Genomic DNA, 21750 nt, shown 5'->3' with positions numbered 1-21750 from the left:
GGGCTGTTTAGAGTTTCCAGGAGTGAACCCGGGTATGTTGGATGTGAGGCCAGATGGATCGGGTTGAATCTGGAATGACCTAGCCGTCCATTCATCTACATACCCACCACACGCTCCAATTGGCCCAACCTCCTTAGTGCTATTATTAGTGCTGGCCAAGTGGCTCCTCCTAGTGAGAGCCTGGCTGCTGCCATAATTTTCTCTGAGGTCAGAATGGGGCACCCTGCCATACGATCTTCCCCCTTTCTCTTTGTTGTTCTTGTTGGTTGTGCATGGAGTACATTTTTCAAGGGTGCATGTTGTAGACCTTGGAAAGAAAACTAAGGCCCAGTCCAGACTGGCACTTTGTGCTGTGCACATACTAGGATTGCGTGGAGGCGGAGCTTCCGCACACCCTGCAACCCTAGTATGTGGCAGCAGCAGCATCATGGCAGCCTCCCGCCTACACGGGGGCCGCCATGATGACATCATGCATGTGCCATGCCCAAATGGCATGGTGTGTGATGTCTCTGCGCTGCCACAGGCCGCTTATGACAGCCTGGGCATGGCAAGGGAAGGAGCTCCGAAACGGAGCTCCTTTTGGCGGTCACATCATTACCACAGCAACGAAATGGCTGTGGGAACGATGCTAGGGCCTTTCCCCCATGGTTGTGGCTCCAGGGGTGTCCAGGGGCATGAAGTCCCAAGGACACCCCTTTTCCACACCACCAAGAAGCGGCATTTTGCTGCTTCTCTGTAGACTGGAAAAACTCTGGATTGGAGCTGCAGGGTTGACAGTGAGGTTGCCCTGCTCTCAACCTGGAGATAAAGGGGGTGCCACAGACTCGCTCCTTTGGGGCAGTCTGTACTGTGCCTAAAAATACCATATATACTCAACTATAAGTTGACCTCATGTATAAGCTGAGGACAGCTTTTGGGGCCCGAATTAGAGATTTTGAGATGACCTGTGGATAAGTCGAGGGTAAAACTCTCAGCACCCTTCCTCCTCCTCCTTCTCAGCCTGACTTCCTCCTTGGGAGACAGCTGAGCTGGGGAGGAAAGTTGAGGGGCACTCATGGACATATGGTATATCTTTCCTTCTTTCTCCTCTGCAGCCTGGCTGTCTCAGCCAGCCTGGGGAGAGGTTTGCGGGTGAGTGCTTGCCCTGCCTCCTCCTCCCAACCTGGCTGTCCAAGGTGTAACTAGGCTGGGGGCGAGGCTTGGGAGGCAAAATCCTGCCTTCCCGCCATCTCCCCACCCTGGTTGTCCCCTGAAGGGCAGCCAGGTTAGGATGGAGGCTTGATACCTCATTTGACCTGTGTATAAGTTGACCCAAGGTTTTTGGTCAATTTTTTCACAAAAAAATTCAACATACACAAGTATATGCGGTATTCAACTCCAGAAGAAGGGTGAAAGATAATGTGGATGGAGGAATCAGTCTGTCTGATCAATATTTAGTAACATTGTAAGACTTGCTTGGCATCTCTGACTTCTACATCTTTTTTGTTTCAAGAGTAACACTACTCTTCCATTTTAATAATGCTTAATGTCACCACTTAATTTTCTGACCAGAGCAATGTAAATTACAAAATTTCGGCATAGGACTGCAGGGACTGCACAAGCCCGGTCCCAATCCAGGTCATAGCCAAGGTACCAAATGGGACGTCGGCAAAGAGTGGACTTTCTCTGCCAATTTTCCAGCCAGCTTTTCCTAGCTGGGCATTCTCTCCGTGCGGCTTTCCTGCCCATTTGTTTTGTCCTAAGTGCCCATTATATTTAGATTTAAGTATGCACTGTTTTGATCCTACTATTGTTGGTATTGTAAATTATGTTTTTCTTGGAAGGCACATAAAGGAAAGGTTTTATCTATAGATTCATTTTTTAAATCTATATGCAAAAAAGTTGGTTGACTATTGTGCAATAAACTGAACTGAGTCCATTTTATGGAATGCAGTGACTTATAAATAGACACGTTGATGCGTTTCCTATGCTGTTAGTTGCCTTGTAAACTGCAGGTAACATTGCTACATGCTATCTATAATGCACACTTATCTCCCTGACATCAGAATAATAATTAGGCGTTCCCAATGAAGCTAACTAAGAATGCCAAACCAAGAATGCCATTCACCACACATACCTAAATAAACTGTGCTCAATAATATATCTATGTTGCATAGGCTTTTAAGTCACTGAAGAGAATAAACCATTAACTAGACATGAAAATACTTCTGGGATGAAATGTGAAAAGGAATCTTTCAGAGTAAGAGTTATGCTAGTGTTGTCTACAGAGATATCAAGCTCATTCCATTCCGAACACAGCAAGAAGACTTTGAAGGGTAATGTTTTTCTTTATTCCGTGTTTGGTTCATCTTTTAGAACAATGCTATCCCTACTTTGCTTAAGATAAAGTTCTGGCTAATGTGTTTAGTTCTCCATTATTACTATTCATTGCTTTGGCAGCTGATTAAAATGATGTAGTAAAATGTGTGATATTTGAACTTGCTTGAAGTCATAAACTAGAATTAAAGAATTAAATAAAATAGAGGAAAAAGCAAAGTGTTGAAAGGTACAGTGATAGTTAACCCGTCTCTAGTTGTTTGAGGATTTTTTTTTTCTTTTGAAGAATAACTTAAGGCAGAAATTCTACAGAATCATATATGAGTATAAGTCCTGTGGAAGTCAGTCATGTTTATTTCTGAACAGGCATGTATAGATCATTATGTTCAAAGCTTATAGTGAGAATAATGCCAGACATTACAAGCAAATACCAAGAAACAATGTTTGCATAATCCACAATTCTTTTATTTGATATACTTAAACATTCCTGCTTACTGTAGAAATTAGTTGTAATTAGTTCTGAGGACTATAATTTTGGGGTTAACAACAACATCAAAAGGATGTTGTAGGGCTGGTCAATGTAAAGTATAATTTGCTACATAATATAAACAGGCACTGAACACAAGCTTCAGTTTAGCCCCTGACTGGGTGTTTAAGAAAGTGGCCCACCCTGGCTCACACTCATTTGAAGCCGACCCATTCTGACTCAAGTCTTATACCGAGGTTGAGAAATGGAAATTCCAAAGTTTGTGCCCCCAATGATTACTTGTAGAAATTCAAAAAAATGGCTATAATGTCTTTGTTTTTCTCTTGGTCAGATATGGATGTCATTTAGAACATACTAGAGAGATTACACCTGGCAAATTTCTGAGAAATAGGAAAATTAATTATCATGCTAATTATCTTAAACATTATATATATATGAAGAACTGGAAGAAATCTGCAAGCATAGTTGCTTTTTCTAAGGAAATTAAAGCTGCTGATCCATTTGGAGGATAAAAGAAAAGAAAAGAAAAGAAAAGAAAAGAAAAGAAAGAAAGAAAGAAAGAAAGAAAGAAAGAAAGAAAGGGTGCAATTATTTCCTTGAAAAGGCATGTTCAAGTTGGTAGCTGTCTTAGAGAGCAATTACACAAAGCTTTTATACAAGCTGGAGGTGCATTTAGGGTATGCTCAGAACTACAACACAAGACAAGACATCAGACTTGGAAGAAAGAATACAGTTGGCCCTCTGTATTCATGGATTGTTCATCCATGCATGGCTTGAAAATATTAAAAGAAATATAAATTTCAACAAGGAAACCTTGATTTTGCCATTTTATATAAGGGACACCATTTTATTATGCCACTGTATTTAATGAGACTTGAGCATCCATGGGTTATGGTATCTACAGAGGATCCAGGAACCAGATCCCAGGGGATACCAATGTCCACTGTAATACATCAAAATTACTTAAAATGCAATGTTAGCACATAATAAATATGGGTCAAAAAGTCTAGGTCTTGAGTGCCTCCACGAGGCAAACTCTTACTAACAGATCATAAACTATGAAGCATTAATGTGCAACCTCCTAGTCAAAGAGGGTGTATTTACACTATAGAAATAATGCAGTTTGACACCACTTTAAGTTTTGCAGCTCCATCCTATGGCATCCTGGGATTTGCAGTTTTACAAAGTCTTTAGCATTCTCTGCCAAAGAGTACTGGTGCCTCCCAAAACTACAAATCCCAGGAATCTATAGAAATATTTCTATAGTGTAGATGCAGTTTAAGTAAACTCACGTAAACCAACATTATTATAACATTGAAATAGGCTATAAAGTGGGTGCACAATAAATCAATGAAATATATGTAAATGAAATAGTATAAGTAAAATAGTATGTAGTTAATAGGAAATTAGCACAGTCTACCTAAGTTTTATTGAAACTGAGTTAGTTGTGCACCAGTTCCCACCAAATGTACAATGTATCATAGAACAATGATGGGACATCATGTTGAAGATAACAGAAGTGGGAAGGAATATGTTAAACAGAAGAGTCAAATATAAACAAGAGGTGGAGACTTCTAATGATGTTGATGTTATTGCCAAGGACCAAAACATTTTGAAGTTGTCTGACAGAGAGAAAAGAAGATGAAAGTTTGGATCGATTATAGGCAAGTTTAAATCTATCACTCATGACTAAAGAGGCGGAGAATATGGTGGCGCTGGAACTCCAGACACCTTTGGATGACACTGATTGTTATCTGGTTTTCAGATGGCATAGGGGACTGAGGCTGCTTTGGTAGACAACTTGTTTGTGTTGAATTAAATGAGTATGTTGAATAAGGTGTGTGTGTGTGGGGGGGGGGGGAAGAATAGTAACCTAGGGGACATTAGGTGACTGTATGGGTGGGGGGTAGTGTGGCCCTTTTAGTCTCCCTGGACCTCTAGGAAGATTTCAGTACTACAGTATACATCTTCACTGTCTGAATAGTTTTAGTATTGTTGTTGTGCACCTTCAAGTCATTTCTGACTTATGGTGATCCCTAAGGTGAACCTATCATAGGTTTTTCTTTGCAAAATTTGTTCAGATGAGGTTTTGCCATTGTTGTCTTCTGGGGCTGAGAGAGTGTAACTTGCACAAGACCACTCAGTTGGTTTTGATGGCTGTGCCATGATTCAAACCCTGGTCTCCCAAGTGCTAGTCTCGAGCTAGAATTAGCATTGTCAGTACTTCATTGCAGTAGGTCTGGTATGTTGGGTTGTGCTCAAAAGGTGATGTTGGAAGACCACTGTTCAGCACCTCAGCCTTTGGCATGTGGTGTCCGCTGGGTTACTATCCTCACCCACACATACACAAACGTGATTTAATTGCTACATGCGGTTTCTCGGTAACATCATTTCGAGCTTTGAAGGAAGGTGTTACCAATATGCTGATGACAGTTACCTCTATCACTTCCTGCCTTCCAACACTGAAGAAATTGTGAATACCCTTAATTGTTGCCTGGTTTAAAACTATGCTGGATGAAGTTAAATAAACAGAAATTAAACTCTGGTAAGTTGGAGGTAATGCTGGCAATAAGCAGGAAGTTTGGCTCAGGGGCCAAGATTCAAGTTGTTCTAGATGAGGTTGCCCTGCTTCTCAAAGATCTGGTGTTCTGCCTGGAAGTACTCCTTGTTCCTGTGCCCAAGTTGCAAGGGTGGTGAGGAATGTTTTTACACAATTCTGTTTAGTGTGCGCGTGACAATGTTTTTTGATTCAGCCTGATCTGGCAAGTGTCATCTTGTCTTAGTTACAATATGTGTGTATTGGTGCAATGCAGTCTACATGGAACTACCCTAGAAGAGTGTCTAGAAGCTTCAGTTGGTATAAAATTCTCTGGCTAGCCTGATAACAAATATGTGATATCTAAGGGTTCATCTATATCAGACAAAATAATCCTGGCTGCTCCCAGAGTATTCTGGCTCTGGAGCTGGCCCTGGATTTCCCCCACCTGCACATCTATTGCCATCATTAGGTTTGGCGTCACCGGTGTGGTAACTCATGGTTTCATACACACACACACATTTACCTTCTCCTATCCCACACCATACAGAATCCCTTTAGTAATGTTTTTGTACTAATGTGGCTCAGTAATAGTAATTCCTGCATATCATTGAATGTCACAGTAATAGTTGTGACATAAACAACCAGCAAAATTAAAATTATACCTTTAAAATACAATATCATATGCACAACCTCAGGACATTTACATATACATAGTTTTGAGTGCTTGAAGTGAAAATTTGATAAAATGATTTTTTAAAGAAAATTTAAAAATATATTTTTAAAAAATCAATAAATATAATTTTATTTTAAAACATAAAACATTTTTTGTAAAACTTGGGTCCTCTCCTTTTTCCTTCCACTGAGTCTCAGCCCACTTACACCATCTCTTCAGCATTTATGCCAGAGCCCATTTCTGTCAAAAAGCAGGTGTTTGAGGAGACACAGTGTCATCCTCTCTTTGGGTGTCACCTGGTGTTGTCCCCACTCTGTGCACCCTTCCAGTGACACCACTGCCCCAACCATTACCTTCATATTACATAGTAATGCTGGATAGCTGTAACCCACCAGCACTGGCGTGAGTCACTCCCTCTGAGGTCAGAAATGATGTGCCCAGCTTCAATTACATGGTGCTGGCACCGGTGATGACATCAGGATACATGTGTAAACAGCTGCTTGGTATTGATTTACAGTGCTCCTCATTTTTTTTTTTGCAAAATTTAGAGCAAAAGTTGAATTTTTAAAGTCTGATTTAGCCAGGGATGGAGTGGATTCAGCAAGTAACTGGCCTCCCATCATGAAGACAGTCCAAACGAATAGGATCTTTGGCCTGGCATCATGTAGACAGGTTACAGGTTACATGGCGGGTGTATGTGTGTAATTGGCCCATTTGGACATGCCCTAAATCATATCCCTTGGATACTGAAAGATCCGCACTAATTGCCATTTGCTGCCTGAGTTCAGTTCAAAGTTTTAATCTTTAAAGTCCTTAAGTGGCTTGTGGCTATATAAGGAAACACCTATCTTATTATGTCTGTATGCATAAATCATCAGAAGAGGCCACCTACAGAGGCCCACTTGACAGTTACGTGGGAGAAGGCCTGTCAAAGCAGGAGGGAGAGGGTGTTGTTCCCGGATCACAACTGAATACAGTTCACTCACTGTAGCAATTAGTTCCCACTCTCGTTGCTTTAAAGAGGGAAGAAGAGAGGACATATCTTTTTCAATCTGGCTGTTTAAACTGTTTTAATGGTTGGTTCATGGTTTTAACTTGTTTTAATGACTGGTTTTAATGGTTTTCACAGTTTAAGTTGTTCTAGTTGCCTGTTTGCCTTTTTACAGTTTTTGGTGGAAAGGTGGGATAGAAATGAAAGAAGAAATGGGTGAAAAAATTAGATCTCAGATGCATGAAGGCATAGTGATTGGCTAGCAAGAAGAGAGTGCCATGGAAGAGAAAGGGGGCTTCGTGGATAATCTTAGGTCTAGGAGAGAATTTGTCGGGAAAAGGTGTGTCGTGGAAGACAAGCGGGGCTTCATGGAGAATCTTTGGTCTAGGAGTGAATTTGGGGGAAATAGGAGTGGCATGGACAAGTATACCAGTGGCTAGCGAGGATATGTAGGGAGAAATGGAGCCTCACATTGTTGTTCGGAGTGAGGTTTGGGGGACTGAAGCACCCTTTAGCAAAGTAAAGGCAGAGAAAGCTTCATGCATAGTTACTGATGTTGAAACATACGTCTTGTCTTGAGGATGGCTTGAAGATTATGATGCCCTGTTAGCATCAAAATGAAACTTGATGTATTTTTCTATTGAGTTTCATGGAATTTCTTTACTTTACTGTTAGCAACAATTCCTGTTTTCTGAGTCTAGCAGCCTGTTATTGCTTTCCTATCAAAACTTTTATTGTGTGGAGGAGGGAGCACACCAATACTGCGTTAACTTTATTTTCCTCCAACAGCTGTAATTTCATGGTTGACATGACATCCTCATTTCAAATGGCTGCCCTTCCTCTAATAGAGAACTGGGGTGGGGCATGTAGGTTGGCTTTAGCATGGTTCATCCAATGCCACCTCACTGTTCTTAGAGTTCCCTGCCTTTTTGGAAAACACTAAAATAGGGAGAATGCTGAATTATAGTGGTGGTAGTACAGGTGCTGTTGATACTGATAATAAAGAAAGGTAGTATTATTTTATGCTAAACAAAAACTAGCTGAAACCCAAATTAGAAGAATGGATTGAGAATCAAAAACTTCCCCACCTCCTGTTTCAAATGGGAAAAGGCACATTGGTTGGATTTACCTGTCTGCCTCAGGACATCTTCAATGGGGGAGGAAAATTTCTGAAAGCCCTAGATTTTGTTAATATGCAAACCAATTTTATTTTGGACATTCATACAATGATTCCTTTATTCCTTGCATTAAATGTGCTAGGAAGGAGAAAAGGTATATATACAGAAAAACAAATATAGGAAAAATATAAGAATGGTAAAAAAAAAATCTTGGATAAAGAGAAAGAAAAGAATGTTGATGCACGAAGGAGACAGATGGAAAGGATTTCAAACAGACCATAAAGCCATCATCCTAAGCCACAAACACATTAAAAGTTATTTAAGGCATTTATTGGTTTTTATAGAGCAGTTTAGCAACTGAAACAAAAAGGAAAGCAACTGTATATTGATGTAAAAATAATCCTTCCCCAACACCCTCCCCCAATCCCAGCACTGTGACTGCCAAATCCATGATGAAGTTCAATGTGTGGTCCAACTTTGATTCTGGGTGCTATGAGGGAAAGGCTGTTTAAAGCCTTCCATTCTGTACAATTAATGGAAAGCACCAGAATCCTTCCAATGTGACTTTATTTGGCTCATGCATCAGTATATATCTGAATTGGATTCACACCCACCGGGGACGTAGTCAAGGGGTCCTTGGGGTCTGGACCCCCCCCCCTTCCGTTTGATAAAATTAATTGTGTGTGCTGCTGCGCCGCCACACCCAAGCCCCATTATAATGGTGGCACTTAGTCTGGACTCCTCTTCCCAAAATCCTGACTACGTCCCTGCACCTACTAAATCAGTATGGCATGTACCATGAAGGAAAATGAACTCTCTTGTTTTCTCTTACTAGATAATTTTCAACATTTATGCCAGCATTCACTAACCTGGTACCTTCCAGATGTCTTCAATTATAACTTTGGCCAAAGATGATGGAGGTTGCAGTGCGACACATCTGGAATGCAATAGGTTGGGGAAGGAGGCTCTATGCCATGGTCTTCATAAATATGTGGCATGATAGCTCACCATAACTCATCATCCACATTCAAATGCTAATTGTGCATGTGGGAAGACTCCATCTAAGCACACAGGATTCATGTGTGAACAAGTGTTTTCTCCCCATTTTGCACAATTAATGGAAAGAAATATGTAGGCATAAACCTATTTGTTATTACTAACAGCACACTGAATGGATATGTAGTCCTCAGTCCATGTTAAGTTTTAATCAGAGAGGATTCAGTTTGGTGTATATATTTTGTTACTATTACTGCTGTAGTGATTCATGTTTTTTCCCCTTTGTTTGCTCTGCCTCCCTTTAAAAGAACAGAAAGAAGATGTGGTGGCTTATTGCAACGGCCTGCTTAATACAAACAATTGGAAGCTCACAAGAAATAACCAGGAGAAAAAGAGATGTGAATCCTGAAATCCATATGAATGTTGTAAGCTAAGTAGTCAATCATATTCAAATAGAAACATTTATATTCCTCAGGCTGATAGGAAATAGAGAGCCAGTGTAGCATAGTGGTTTGGGCGTTGGTCTATAAATCCCTGCTTTGCCATGGAAACCCACTGGATGACCATGAGCAACTCACACTATCTCAGCCTCAGAGGAAGTTAATGACAAATCCCCTCCATACAAATCTTGCCAAGAAAACCCCATGATATCTTGGTGTTGACACAAATAAAAAATGACATGAAGTCACACAACAAAATTAGGAAATCACAGCAAGGATTTTTAATAGCATGCTCATCCAGTGATTTATCTTTTTATAGATTTGTTTTAATTGCCCTAATTGTATAGATAGTTTAATTTCATTTTTACCAAAAAAAACCCTCTTTTTAGTCAAATCTTTGTATGTATTTGTGCTTTTGTATGTATTTGCTTTGATTTTTGTAAGCTCCCTTGAGTTATAGTTTTTAGAAGGCAGAATAATAAGCCACCACCTCCTCCAACTGGACTGGCAAAACATCTGAATGAACACACCATAGACAGAATCACAATAGCACACTTATTTTTAAAAAGCAGGATGGACTATGCAACATTATACAGTGATATCACACTGATTCCTAGATTATTGGATAGAATCTGAATTATTGATAGCCCCAAACCCCAGCTGATAGTCTTTGAAACCAATGACAGTAAGATTAATTGCAACAACCATCAGAGAAAAATTACAAATGATGGAGCAGATGAAATCAGCCTTTAATAATGTTTGAAGATGGAGAGTAGCAGTATTTATTTCTGTTCCTCTGAAGTCTAGAAAGTGATTGAAGAGGGCATGGGAGACAAGACATATGTAAATGCCCCCCCCTCCGTGCTATAAAGAAGCACGACTTTGGTATTTAATGAGAGAACTTTGCACTTGAGGATCTCATCTAGTTCATTTATGGTTGCTTTCCCAAATCTTAGTCCTTTTCTAATTTCTTGACAGCAATTTAACTATTTCAGTTAAAGTTATGTAAACCATCTGTGGGGGTTACCTAGGGGAGTTGCAATGGGGAAGGGAGATTGTACCACTTTCTTAAATGTTGGAAACAGCCTTAGAGGAGATCCAGTCTCAGATTGTACTCTCCTATTACTTCGCTCATGTCAGCGTTCCAATGGTGGTGAGCCAGGCAGGACTGGTGGACTTAAATGCATGGCATGGACAGAGTGAGAGAGAGTTTGAGCCTTATAGCTGCAATGAGGTTGTAATGGGAATAATTTCTTTTCTTTCTTTCTTTCTTTCTTCTTGAAGCACTTTGATCACAAAATGCTTTACAAAAGAATTGCCCTGTAAACGTATTTTTTCTTGAAGTACACATTTTGCATATACATGTGTCCTAAAATAAATATGTGTGTGTGTTGGTATATCTTTTCTGCATCAAATAAATTCTGAGAACTGCAGTTGTGATCTTCTCAGTAGTCTGGGATGTATAGCTCAGGACATTTTATATTGTACTTCTCAAAGATCCAATTCCTCATGCATTCCAAAGTATCACTGGGGATTTTATCATTTCTATCTGTAGCTACCCAGAATGTCCCTGTCTCACTAAAAAACATTATCAGTTAAGCCAAGTCAGGATTTTAATTTTTCTTCTTTCAGAGTCAGGTGATTGTCTACAGAGGATATCCCAGCGAAGAGTATGAAGTATTGACAGATGATAATTATTATTTGACAATAAACAGAATTCCTTATGGAAGGAGTCATCTTACAGTCAGAGGTATCCAATCTTTCTTTCAAACCCCAGTCTATCAAAACAGTAGGAAATCTTTAACATCCATACCATTTCAGGGATGTGTAAGTGCTTAAGTGTTACATATGCAAACATAAAAATTAAGCTGAAAAGCAACTAGGCCACAGAGATAGTTATATGAGTCACATGGTCTACATTAAAAACACATTTCCTTGCATTCCTAGTTCAGACCCATGCAGTTGAATGTCTTATTAAAACACAGTCTGAAACTTTCAGCCAATGTGGCCCAAGACTAGAAAAATTAACTGAAATAAAGTACTGAAAGTTGAGGATGGTTTTGAGATGAATGTGGGAGAAGTTAATCATCTATGGCTACATCTGAACTGCAGAAATAATCCAGTCTGACACCACTTTAATTGCCCTGGCTCAATGATATGGAATTCTGGGAATTGTAGTTTTGTGAGACATTTAGCCTTCTCTGTCAGAAAGCTCTGATGCCACAACAAACTAACATTCCTAGAATTCCATAGCACTGACCCATGACAGTTAAAGTGGTGTCAGAATGGATTATTTTTGTAGTGTGGATGCAGCCTGTGTCTTTGTTATTGTGTTAACTATTAGATTTAGCATTTTCTTTTTAAAATAACAACAGGTCCAAAGCCTGTTGTCTTCCTGCAGCATGGACTGTTTGGGGAAGCTAGCCATTGGGTTGAAAATATGGCCAACAACAGCCTTGGTTTCATCTTAGCGGATGCCGGTTATGATGTCTGGCTGGGAAACAACAGAGGAACAAGCTGGTCTCGGAAACACCAGAATCTAACAGCTGATGATGATGACTACTGGAATTTCAGGTGGTTTGAATTGAAAGAAGTATCAATTGAAAACTTTATATTCTTCTCTAAGTATGTTGATCTATTGATCATATTGGAGCATATGCCTCTATGCAATCATTCTACTGAAGTGATATTAAATTATGCATGGATATCATTGTTAATCACACCTGCAAATATTTATTCATCATTCTTGTAACATAAGCAGAGACATTTATAAGAATGTTGCAAAATCGTTAATTGTTCCCTATACTTTGGATGGGAAAAGAAATAGTCCAGCCTTCTTTATCCCCACGTAAGAATTTGGAACAAGGATTGTTTTTGAGGGTGAGGCCTCAGCGTGTACTATGTATTTGTATACCATAGGTTAATGTGAAATTGCAAAAGCATAAACATGCCTGATACGTTTAACGTTTATTAAATTACACTAACTTTGGTTTTATTATCTAATTTTGATGATTCAGCACCTTTCAGTAGTGCTTCCAGGACAGTTTAAAGCTCCTTAAACTTTCCAAGCACCCATGCATTAAACATGAAAGTTCCACTGTTTACACTTTTGGATCTCAAAATTTTCTCTCTAGATATCCACACATAATACTGCCATGCCAAGAGTGAAGAGAAGAAATTACATGACTTGGGTGGGGAGCAGGATGCATGGCCCTGCACTCTCTGTCAACATGTGATGCATCTTCACACAATGTGTGAAGGAGTTAAACACACTGGTGTAGTTTTCATTTATTCTTCAGTATTTTTTTTAACAACCAGCTCTTTTTTTATTTAATTTTGTATTTCAGTTTCCATGAAATGGCCATGCATGATCTTCCAGCAATGATAAATTTCGTTTTGAAGAAAACTAGACAGAAACAACTGTATTATGTTGGATATTCTCAAGGATGTACAATTGGTATGCAAAAATGGAATCACACATTACCTTCTTGAGTTTAATTCAGTTTAGGGGTATAATAAAGGGCTTTTCAGCAAAAGATTAAAGGAAAAAAATACATGGGCAAAGCGGGAAATAGAGATGCCAGTAGATCTTTGCACTGGATCCCAAGATCGTCCCAAAAGTTTTAGGCCTACCATATTGTCCCAACAATGTGGTCTAGAGTTCTCCATGTAGGATCACTTTGGAGGAATGCTGTTTAAATGACACTTGCATCTTAAGAGTCCAGAAGCTGCGCCAAAGCTGGAGCGTAGCTTTGGCACAGCTTTCAGACTCTTAGGATACATGCATCATTTAAACAGCATACCTCCAAAGTGACCCGAAGCAGCTTTATTTTGGCCTGACTGTTTGGGCTCTAAATTACCAGAATTTCATAGCACTGAGCTATGCAATTAAAACATTGTCAACTTTGATTATTTCTGCAGTGTGGATGCAGCCATAGTAAATTGTTAAACTGCATTAAAAAAAAAAAAAAAGACAACCCATAAGTATGGTCTTGGGTATGGTGGCTCTAAGGGCAAAGATAGTTCCAGGACAAAGCTCAAAGTAAATTATTGTATATTCACCTGATGGCTATAATTTTAAAAGATAATAGAAGGATTGTTTTCATCAGCATGGCCCATACTTTACTGGTAGTTGTCTTAATTCTAGACACACTTATTTTAAAAGAAAAAGCCAAATTGAATTCACAGGGACTTCTGAGTTGATAGGAGTGAAGTCGTGAGATGGTATGAGTGAACTTCTTTAATACTGGCTGCATCTGCACTGCAGAAATAATACAGTTTGACACTACTTTAGCTGCCATGACTCAATGCTATGGATTTGTAGTTTTGTGAAATATTTAGCCTTCTCTGTCAGAGAGCTCTGGTGCCACAACAAATGACAAATCTCAACATTCGATAGCAGTGAGCCATGACAGTAATGGACTTGTTAATTTGCATTATTTCTGCAGTGCAGATGAACGCATAGTTAGAAACAGTTCTCAGTGACTACTGTGTTTTGCTTTTTCCTCCCTAGGTTTCATAGCTTTTTCAGCCATGCCAGAGCTGTCTCAAAAAATCAAAATGTTTTTTGCTTTGGCTCCTGTGGTTACTATAAAGCATGCTAGAAGCCCTACACTGAAACTGTTATCCTCACTTCCTGACTACTCACCCAAGGTATGGACTCATCAATTGCTATGAAAAGACTCTAGAAATCAACCATTTCAAAATCCTGTAAACAAAATCTCATCAACACAGCAATGGCTTTCAATATTAAGGGAAAACCTTACAGCATTCAGACTGTAATAAGACTGCCAAGTTAGATTTCAGTCACATAAGACAGCTTCATGTAACACTCCAATGGAAAAAAATAGATTATTTTCTCTGTATATCTAAGGGATTTCAGCTGGATTTTATACACACACTATGGTAGAATTCAAAGACATATCCACATTAGTCTGGAAAAAACATGGGAAAGGATCTGTAGCATCTTTGAGACTAGCTGAAAGAGACAAGTTGGTAACATGAGCTTTCATAGACTTGTGTCTACTTCCTTATGTATCTGAGCAAGTGGACTCAAGTCTATGAAAGCTCATGCATCTGAGGAAGTAGGTTCAAAACTATGACAGCTATGCTACTAACTTTTCTCTTTCAGTTAGTGTCAAAGGTGCTGAAGATTCCTTCATATACACATAACTACTCCTACAATTTAAAAAAAAGTTAATTGATAATAATACATTTTATATTTCCACAGGATATCCTTGCCAGTAGAGACTTTATACTGTCACGCAAACCCGTGAAAGACCTGACCACTAAGTTATGCAGCAACATCTTGATGCAGAAATTCTGTGGAAATCTCATCTTCTTTTCAGGTGGATTCAATGCAACCAATCTAAACATGGTACGTCCAGAGCTGTGAAAGGTGTAGGAGAGGGCCTTTTCAGTGATGGAAGCCCCTTGTGAAACTCCATCCCTAGACATACTTGCCCTTAATATTTGGGATTTTAAAAAACTTTTCCTACACTTTTACACTTTTATACCGTTGCCGTCTTCAGTTACTGTTTTATTCACTGCTGCTAGTTTTATATTTCACTGTCTTTCATATTTATTTTATTGAATCATCATCATTTTTAATAGACTGAACACTTTTGGGAGGAAACTGATTAGTGGGTGCAATGGATGGATTAATGAATTAAAAATACTTGCTCATTTGCAATCTTTTCTAAATTGATCACAAACTGAGGCAAAACTTTGAAACCCTGTTCCTGATTTAATGTTACATAATGGCCTAAATCTTGCTAGTCCTGATTAAAATAGACCCATCGAACCTACTGGATTTATCAAATTGTTGACTCAGTATTTGACAATTGATTGAATGGGTCTACTCTAATTGGGACTAAATGACAGAATAGAATGCCAGCCCATATGTTTGAATTACAAGATGCTATTTTATGCATCTGATGAAGTGGACAGTAATCTGCAAACATTTATGCAATGCTGTATGTTTTAATGTGCCATAAAATGCTTTCTTTTTCTATTTATCTCAGTGACCTTTTTTATTTAAAGAAATCAATATATTTAGAGTCTGGATATGATTGGATTCCAGATCAGAATATCTTATCCAGTCCAGTAAATATTTGTTCACAACTCTTCCCTGATAATTCATATATTAGCCTTTGCTTTCAGTATATAGCATTCCAAAGTTTCTACTGCTTTCATTCCACTCATTCTATAGTTACCTTAGCTACCTCCAAAATAACCTTTCACAATATCTATCTTCCTAATTCCACGCATCACCACTGTGTGGTGCTATCTCAATTAAACAAGTCTCGATGAGAAAGGCAACTGGAATGACTTTACATGAACGTTATGTTTTCACTCCAGGCAAAATATCCATGCAGTAGTTGCATACAGTATCATTTAATAGCTGTAAGAATTTCTAGACATTCATCTGCCTGTGTAATTCTTCAGTGTTGCTCTGTGCCTCCATGTTCAAGAATTATATATGTTAATGCACTGTGAATTTATCAGAGAAAGAGAAATAATGAAAACTTGGTGTTTACAGACATCATGCCTACAAGCAACGATCGCCCGCCTCGCTGGGCAGACTGTTTTGCCGCTAGACGCGGCTGGACTACAAGCCCCAGAGTGCTCTGGGGCTTGCCCGGCTCCCTATTGGTGCGCAGGGGCGGAAGGGGCGGCCCTTCCGCTCCGCGACGCTCTGGGAGCCGGTCTCATTGGTGCGGGGCTTCCGGTCCTCCAAGGCTGCCCATTGGTGGGCTGGGCCTTGGAGATGGGACCCTGCACAGCACGCAAGGAGGGAGGGGCCTAGGCCTATATAAGGCCGTGTTGCTGGCCCCTTCCCTCAGTCGGTTGCTTGGCTTCGAGCAAAGCGGAGCCAAGCTGTGGAAGGGAGCAAGTCTTGGTGCTTCTCCCGCCTGCCCACCGCTGTTGTTAGGTGGTTTTTAGTCACAACTTGGTGGCAGCATAGGCCAGGATCTGCACGTTGTGGTACCAGGGCTATGGAGCTCTGGTTTGGGAGTCAATAGATACCCAGGGGCGAATAGGGCAGGCGTTTGGCCATTGCGGGGGCCAGAACGCAGGAGCGCCTCCCGGTGACTAGGGGCTTTGTGAACTGGTGAACGCAAGACAAGGTTTGCGGTCAAGTTGTGTTCCTTAGCCCCTAGGTCATCCCAAGCACCGGGTGGGCGCCCGGTTTGGATAATCAGACTACATCGGGTGGTTTGATTGCACAGATCCTGACCTTATGCTTTGTGCCAACCCTACCAATTGTCTGCAAATAAAGTTGTGGCCTTACTTCCAACATGTTGTACTGTGGTTATTTGACAGCAACATCTGAGGCAATACTTGCACGTTGCTGTTCCACTGGAAAGATGCCATAGAGTGGCTTACAGTCCGCAGACTTCTGTGGGGTGGCATGCCCTATTGCTCTCTTTCTGCTTTTAGATATATGGCCAATTATCAAAGATGGCAAAAATATTAGAATAACAATTGTCACATTCATATTAGCCATTTCTCAATAAGTGCTGCACTGAAATACCTCATTAATTGCATTAAATACTTCATTATATTTGAATCTTCTTTCCATCAGTTCTTTCTATTTAGGTATAGATAGATTCTTCTGTTCTCTATTAATTTTTCAATTTCTTTATTTTTTTCAGAGCCGAATAGATGTGTATGCAGCTCGCTATCCAGACGGAACATCAGTTAAAAACATTTTACATTGGAAACAGGTAGAGAGTTGTACACTTTAAATCAGTTTTTGTGCCAAATGCTGCATCCACATTGCAGAAACAATCCAGTTTGACACCACTTTGACTGCCATGACTGAATGCTATGGAATTCTAGGAACTGTAGTTTTGTGAGACATTTAGCCTTCTCTGTCAGAGAGTTCTGGTGATTAACAAAGTACAGGTCCCAAATTCCATAGCACTGAGCCGTGGCAGTTAAAGTAGTGTCAAATCAAACTGGATTATTTCTGCAGTACAGATGCAGCCAGATAGTGTTCCATGGATAGATGGATATTATGGATTTATAAATCTTTTATTGATTGTATACTCCCTTCAACTGTCAGAACTTTTGACAAAGAATTCTGAGATTTATAGTTTGCTGTAGAGCTGAGAGCAAATGTTCTTAGAACTCCCTGGGAAGCCATAAAATATATAAACCATGTCCTCAGTGACATTCCTGTATTAGCAAATGTTTAAAACTGAGATTAATTTGAGAAGATGAATTTTTAATTTCTTTATCAGCTAGTTGCTAGAAGAATGGACAGAGTACACCAAGTGTCCATTTTGTTACTATTAACTGCCCTCGAGTTGACTCTGATTCATGGTGACCCTGTTGCTGAGACCTCTCCAAGCCCCCTGTCCTTCACTCTCTGCTTAATTTCTGAAATCTCATACCCATGACCTCCATAATAGAGTCCATCCATCTAGCATGTGGCCTTCCTCTCTTTCTACTTCCCTCCACCTTTCCTAACATTATTGTTTTTTCCAGTGAGTCATGCTTTCTCATGATGTGCCCAAAGTATGACAACTCCAGTTTTGACATTTTGGCTTCCGGGGAGATTTCTGGGTTGATCTGCTCTAGGATCCATGTTTCTTTGTCTTTTTAGATTCATTTCAGAAGGTATTGTTCCAGTAAAATACAAATGACAATTATTAGTAATAGATATCATGCAATGTATAATGCTGCCTTTCCCCTATTGTTTTGACAGACGAGAGAATCAGGATTATTCCGGTATTTTGATTACGGGAGTGACAATCAGGTGAAATATAACCAGGTAAGAGAAAAAAAATGTACAGTGGGCCCTCCACGTTTGCTCGGGTTAGGGGTACAGGTCCTGTGTGAAAGTGGAAAAAACGCTTGAGAGGATATCTCTTTGGGAATCTCTAGATCCTTCATCATGATTTATGGCAGATGCGGACCATAGAATCATGCCAGTGAACCTAGAGATTCCTAGAGAGAAAATATTAATAAAATCTGTGTATAATCAAAGCCGCAAAAGTCAAAGCTACAAATGGGGAGCGCTGATGGAATAAACATTAGATAATTTATAATTAGATGCATTTATAAAAGAACCACTTACCTATGATTGGTGAAATATCACTTGCCATCCATAACCACAATTCAGATGACATTAGTCACTTTGGGCACTCATCAATCCAAGTGTGAAAGTTGAGCATGGACCTAAATCTCCAATATTCTTAATTTTTGCTTGGCCATGCACACACTGTGTGCTTGCTTATTTATTTTCAGGTACTTTCCTGGAATAAATTCAGATGATAAGAAGGGCCCTCTTGTAATACATCAAATCTAATGTTTGATGTATTACAAGAGGCTGTCTTAAATCTAATCTGCACTGCAGAAATAATGCAGTTTGACACCACTTTTATTGCCATAGCTCAATCTTATGGAATTCTGGGATTTGTAGTTTGGTGTGGCACCAGAGCTCTTATAGATCAGGCTGAATACCTCACCAACCTACAAATCCCAGAATTCCATAACACTGAGCCATGGCAGCTAAAGTGGTATCAAATTGCATTATTTTTGCAGTGCAGATTCGATTTTAGAGATGAATAATCCCAAATTTAGTGCGAGTGTCCCAGTCTTTGAACTCTTGTTTTCCACTCACATCAAGTGAGGAGGAAGGTCCGATTCCTTCCGCTCATTTTTTGTTGTTGTTTTTCCCAGCACTCACCATTTCCATTGCCAATGTTATTCTCAAAACTCAACATGCAACACTTCTTGTACCCTTCTCTGTGTGAAGCAGTTGTAGTGAAAGCTTTAAAAAGTGGGAAGAAAGAGATGCTTTCTCGTCATCTTTTTCATCCACCATAATCCCATCTAATAGCGGACCCAGGGTCATTTTCAGGGCAGTATTTTACCTCCCACAGTGGGATTTCCTCAGAGATCTGTGCCTTAGCAATCAGACTTGCAAATAAAAACAATTTTTACCTTTCAGTGATCAATCACAAAGCATGCAGAATGTAAAATACATAGATAAAGCTTATCATTTCTTGTTGCAAAAAGACATCTTTGTCTACCTGAGGGAGTACGTCTTCTAAAAAAAGTGTGAAATGCATCTTCTAGTTTGATCCATGGAGTACTATGGAAAGTATAAGCTTTTAATTGCCACTTTGCCTCAAGATTTTTCTTGTTTTGTGACTGGAAAAAATGAGAAAATCTGGTTGAAAATCATTAAAATCAGGACCCAGTGCACAAAGAGGCTCAAAGGGTTAAAATATCTCCTTTAAACACATTAGTAAATCATAGCTGTTCTATTTTTATTATTCAGGGAGTTTTTAATAAACCATATATTTCTATTGATGACTTCCAAAGGGGCTACCATGGAGATACAAGTCTTCATTTATTTTGTTCTTGCATGTAAGCATTTTTTTTAAGTTTCCTGTCTGCTGGATAATATGCTTGAGCAAAAAGGAAAAAAAATGCATTTTGCACAAATATATCATATACAATATATGATGCTTTTTACTCAAGAAAAAAGTCCCCCCCCCCCCCCATGAGAAAAATCATTGAAAAATGCACAAAAAACCTCTCTTGCAACATGTAGAGATGTGTCATGGCAACTTTTTCACTGCGGATGAAAAACTAGTGAAGCTTGTTTATATCTCCAGTCCAAAGTGGGAGACAATGTTCTCCCTGATAAGATTTGATTGCATTTTAAAATGTATTATTCACTCTCCCATGCTTTCTAGAGCTATCCTCCTTCATACAAAGTAGAAGACATGGTTCTACCAACTGCAGTATGGTCTGGTGGAAATGACTTGATTGCCAGCCGAGAAGATACAGCGGTCTTACTTTCACGTATTACTAATCTAGTGTACCAACACGAATTATCTGACTGGAACCACTGGGATTTCATCTGGGGTCTCAGTGCACCCAAACAGATATATTGCAAAATCCTTCAGTTGATGAAGAAGGCTCAATAAATAATTTGTCACAATAAGTTTAATTCAATAGCTGTTGTTTGAGTGTTAGACTACAACTCTGGAGACGAGGGACTGAATCCTTGCTCAGGCAGGAAACCCACTGGGTGACCTTAAGTCACACATTCTCAGCTTCACAGGAAGGCAATGGCAAACCTCTGAACCAATCTTCCGAAGAAAACCCCATGATAGGGTCATTATTGGGTCTCCATAAGTCAGAAACGATGTGAAGGCACACAACAAGGTTTCACTTTTTTGTTTTTGTCCCTCCCCTCCCACTTTATATCAGCCACAACAGTGAAATAGGATATGCTAAAGTGGGCAATAACCGGAGCTTGGGAAAGCAGCCATCCCTGACTAAGGGATTCTGGAGTTTTGGTCCAAAATATAAAATAAAAAAATAAATAAAAATTTTAAAAATGCCAAGTTCTTCCAGTAAATTTCCTTCACACCTATTTCGCCTTCTGGGAATAACCAAAATCCACAATATTAAGAAATGCTTGTCATCTGACTAGCTCATACTTGGTAATCATATATAGACTAGCATTGGTGTCACCCCCATGGACCTCCTCCTGTAACAGAATCCTTAGTAATGTGTTTTGTACTGATTTTATTCATAAATCGGAATTCGTGTATCACTGAATGTAATGGCAATGATAGTGGCATAAACAACTAGCAAAATTAATATTATATCTTTATATTACAATATCATATGCACATCCTAAATGTATTTATATTTACATAAATTTACATTGGCCCTAATAAAATTACACTGCCTACCTGTGGACTTTGGATTTTGTGTTGTTCTTACATAAGGGAAAGTGTGGGGGGGGTTTCAATAAAAAATGCACCAGGTATTATTCTAAACTTCCAGTATACAGATACAGTTTTGCAAAGCAAAATAATGGTGTAATAACAACAGCAATATTATGTAGTGTCTTTTCATCGGTCTTTCTCACACACAAACCATGCACTGACACAAGACTCGTACCTCCCTTGCGGGTCCCATCACATGCTTTGCCAGGTCAGTTTGGCCCATTCTTGGATACTAAGCAAGCCAGAAAATACCTTCTGAGTTTGTGTGAAAATGAAAATTGTCCTCTTCCAAAGTAAACACACAAGGAGTCTTTTCAAACTACACAAACCGCTCAGTTTTCAAAGACCATTCACATTTCAGGGTGTCTTCTGCATAAAATTCACACATGCTATTTCTGTGCATTTTTAAACATATTTTTGAGCAG

At 39.4% G+C, this 21750-nt stretch overlaps 1 protein-coding gene across 2 annotated transcripts; it reads left to right on the top strand.

The window, feature by feature from the left end:
- Positions 1 to 7036: 7036 nt before the first annotated feature.
- LOC149318717 (lysosomal acid lipase/cholesteryl ester hydrolase-like) lies at positions 7037 to 21207 on the top strand. Of its 2 annotated transcripts, none has more exons than XM_089507859.1 (10): positions 7037 to 7091; positions 9429 to 9545; positions 11193 to 11310; positions 11936 to 12134; positions 12908 to 13017; positions 14074 to 14213; positions 14791 to 14937; positions 17219 to 17290; positions 18277 to 18342; positions 20279 to 21207. In XM_089507859.1, exons 1-10 carry the CDS (start codon positions 7089 to 7091, stop codon positions 20510 to 20512), a joined length of 1206 nt encoding a protein of 401 aa, XP_089363985.1. In that variant the 5' UTR covers positions 7037 to 7088; the 3' UTR covers positions 20513 to 21207. The 2 variants fall into 2 exon arrangements, with proteins under 2 accessions (XP_089363985.1, XP_089363986.1); XM_089507860.1 differs by having other exon boundaries at positions 7038 to 7091; positions 9434 to 9545.
- The last annotated feature ends 543 nt before the right edge of the window (positions 21208 to 21750 follow it).

This window comes from Sceloporus occidentalis, unplaced genomic scaffold (genome assembly GCF_023333645.1).
Source record: "Sceloporus occidentalis isolate IW3139 unplaced genomic scaffold, rSceOcc1.0.p SCAF_2, whole genome shotgun sequence".
Classification (NCBI taxonomy): Eukaryota; Metazoa; Chordata; class Lepidosauria; order Squamata; family Phrynosomatidae; genus Sceloporus; species Sceloporus occidentalis.
The sequence above is the reverse complement of the archived record's forward strand: the minus strand, read 5'-3'. Positions and strand labels throughout refer to the sequence as shown.

What these genes read in the sequence shown, in the direction of transcription:
- LOC149318717 (XM_089507859.1), top strand. An exon ending in TTCTCAAGGATGTACAATTG is followed by an intron (nt 13,018 to 14,073) that starts GTATGCAAAAAT and finishes TTTCCTCCCTAG; the next exon opens with GTTTCATAGCTTTTTCAGCC. An exon ending in ATCAGGTGAAATATAACCAG is followed by an intron (nt 18,343 to 20,278) that starts GTAAGAGAAAAA and finishes CATGCTTTCTAG; the next exon opens with AGCTATCCTCCTTCATACAA.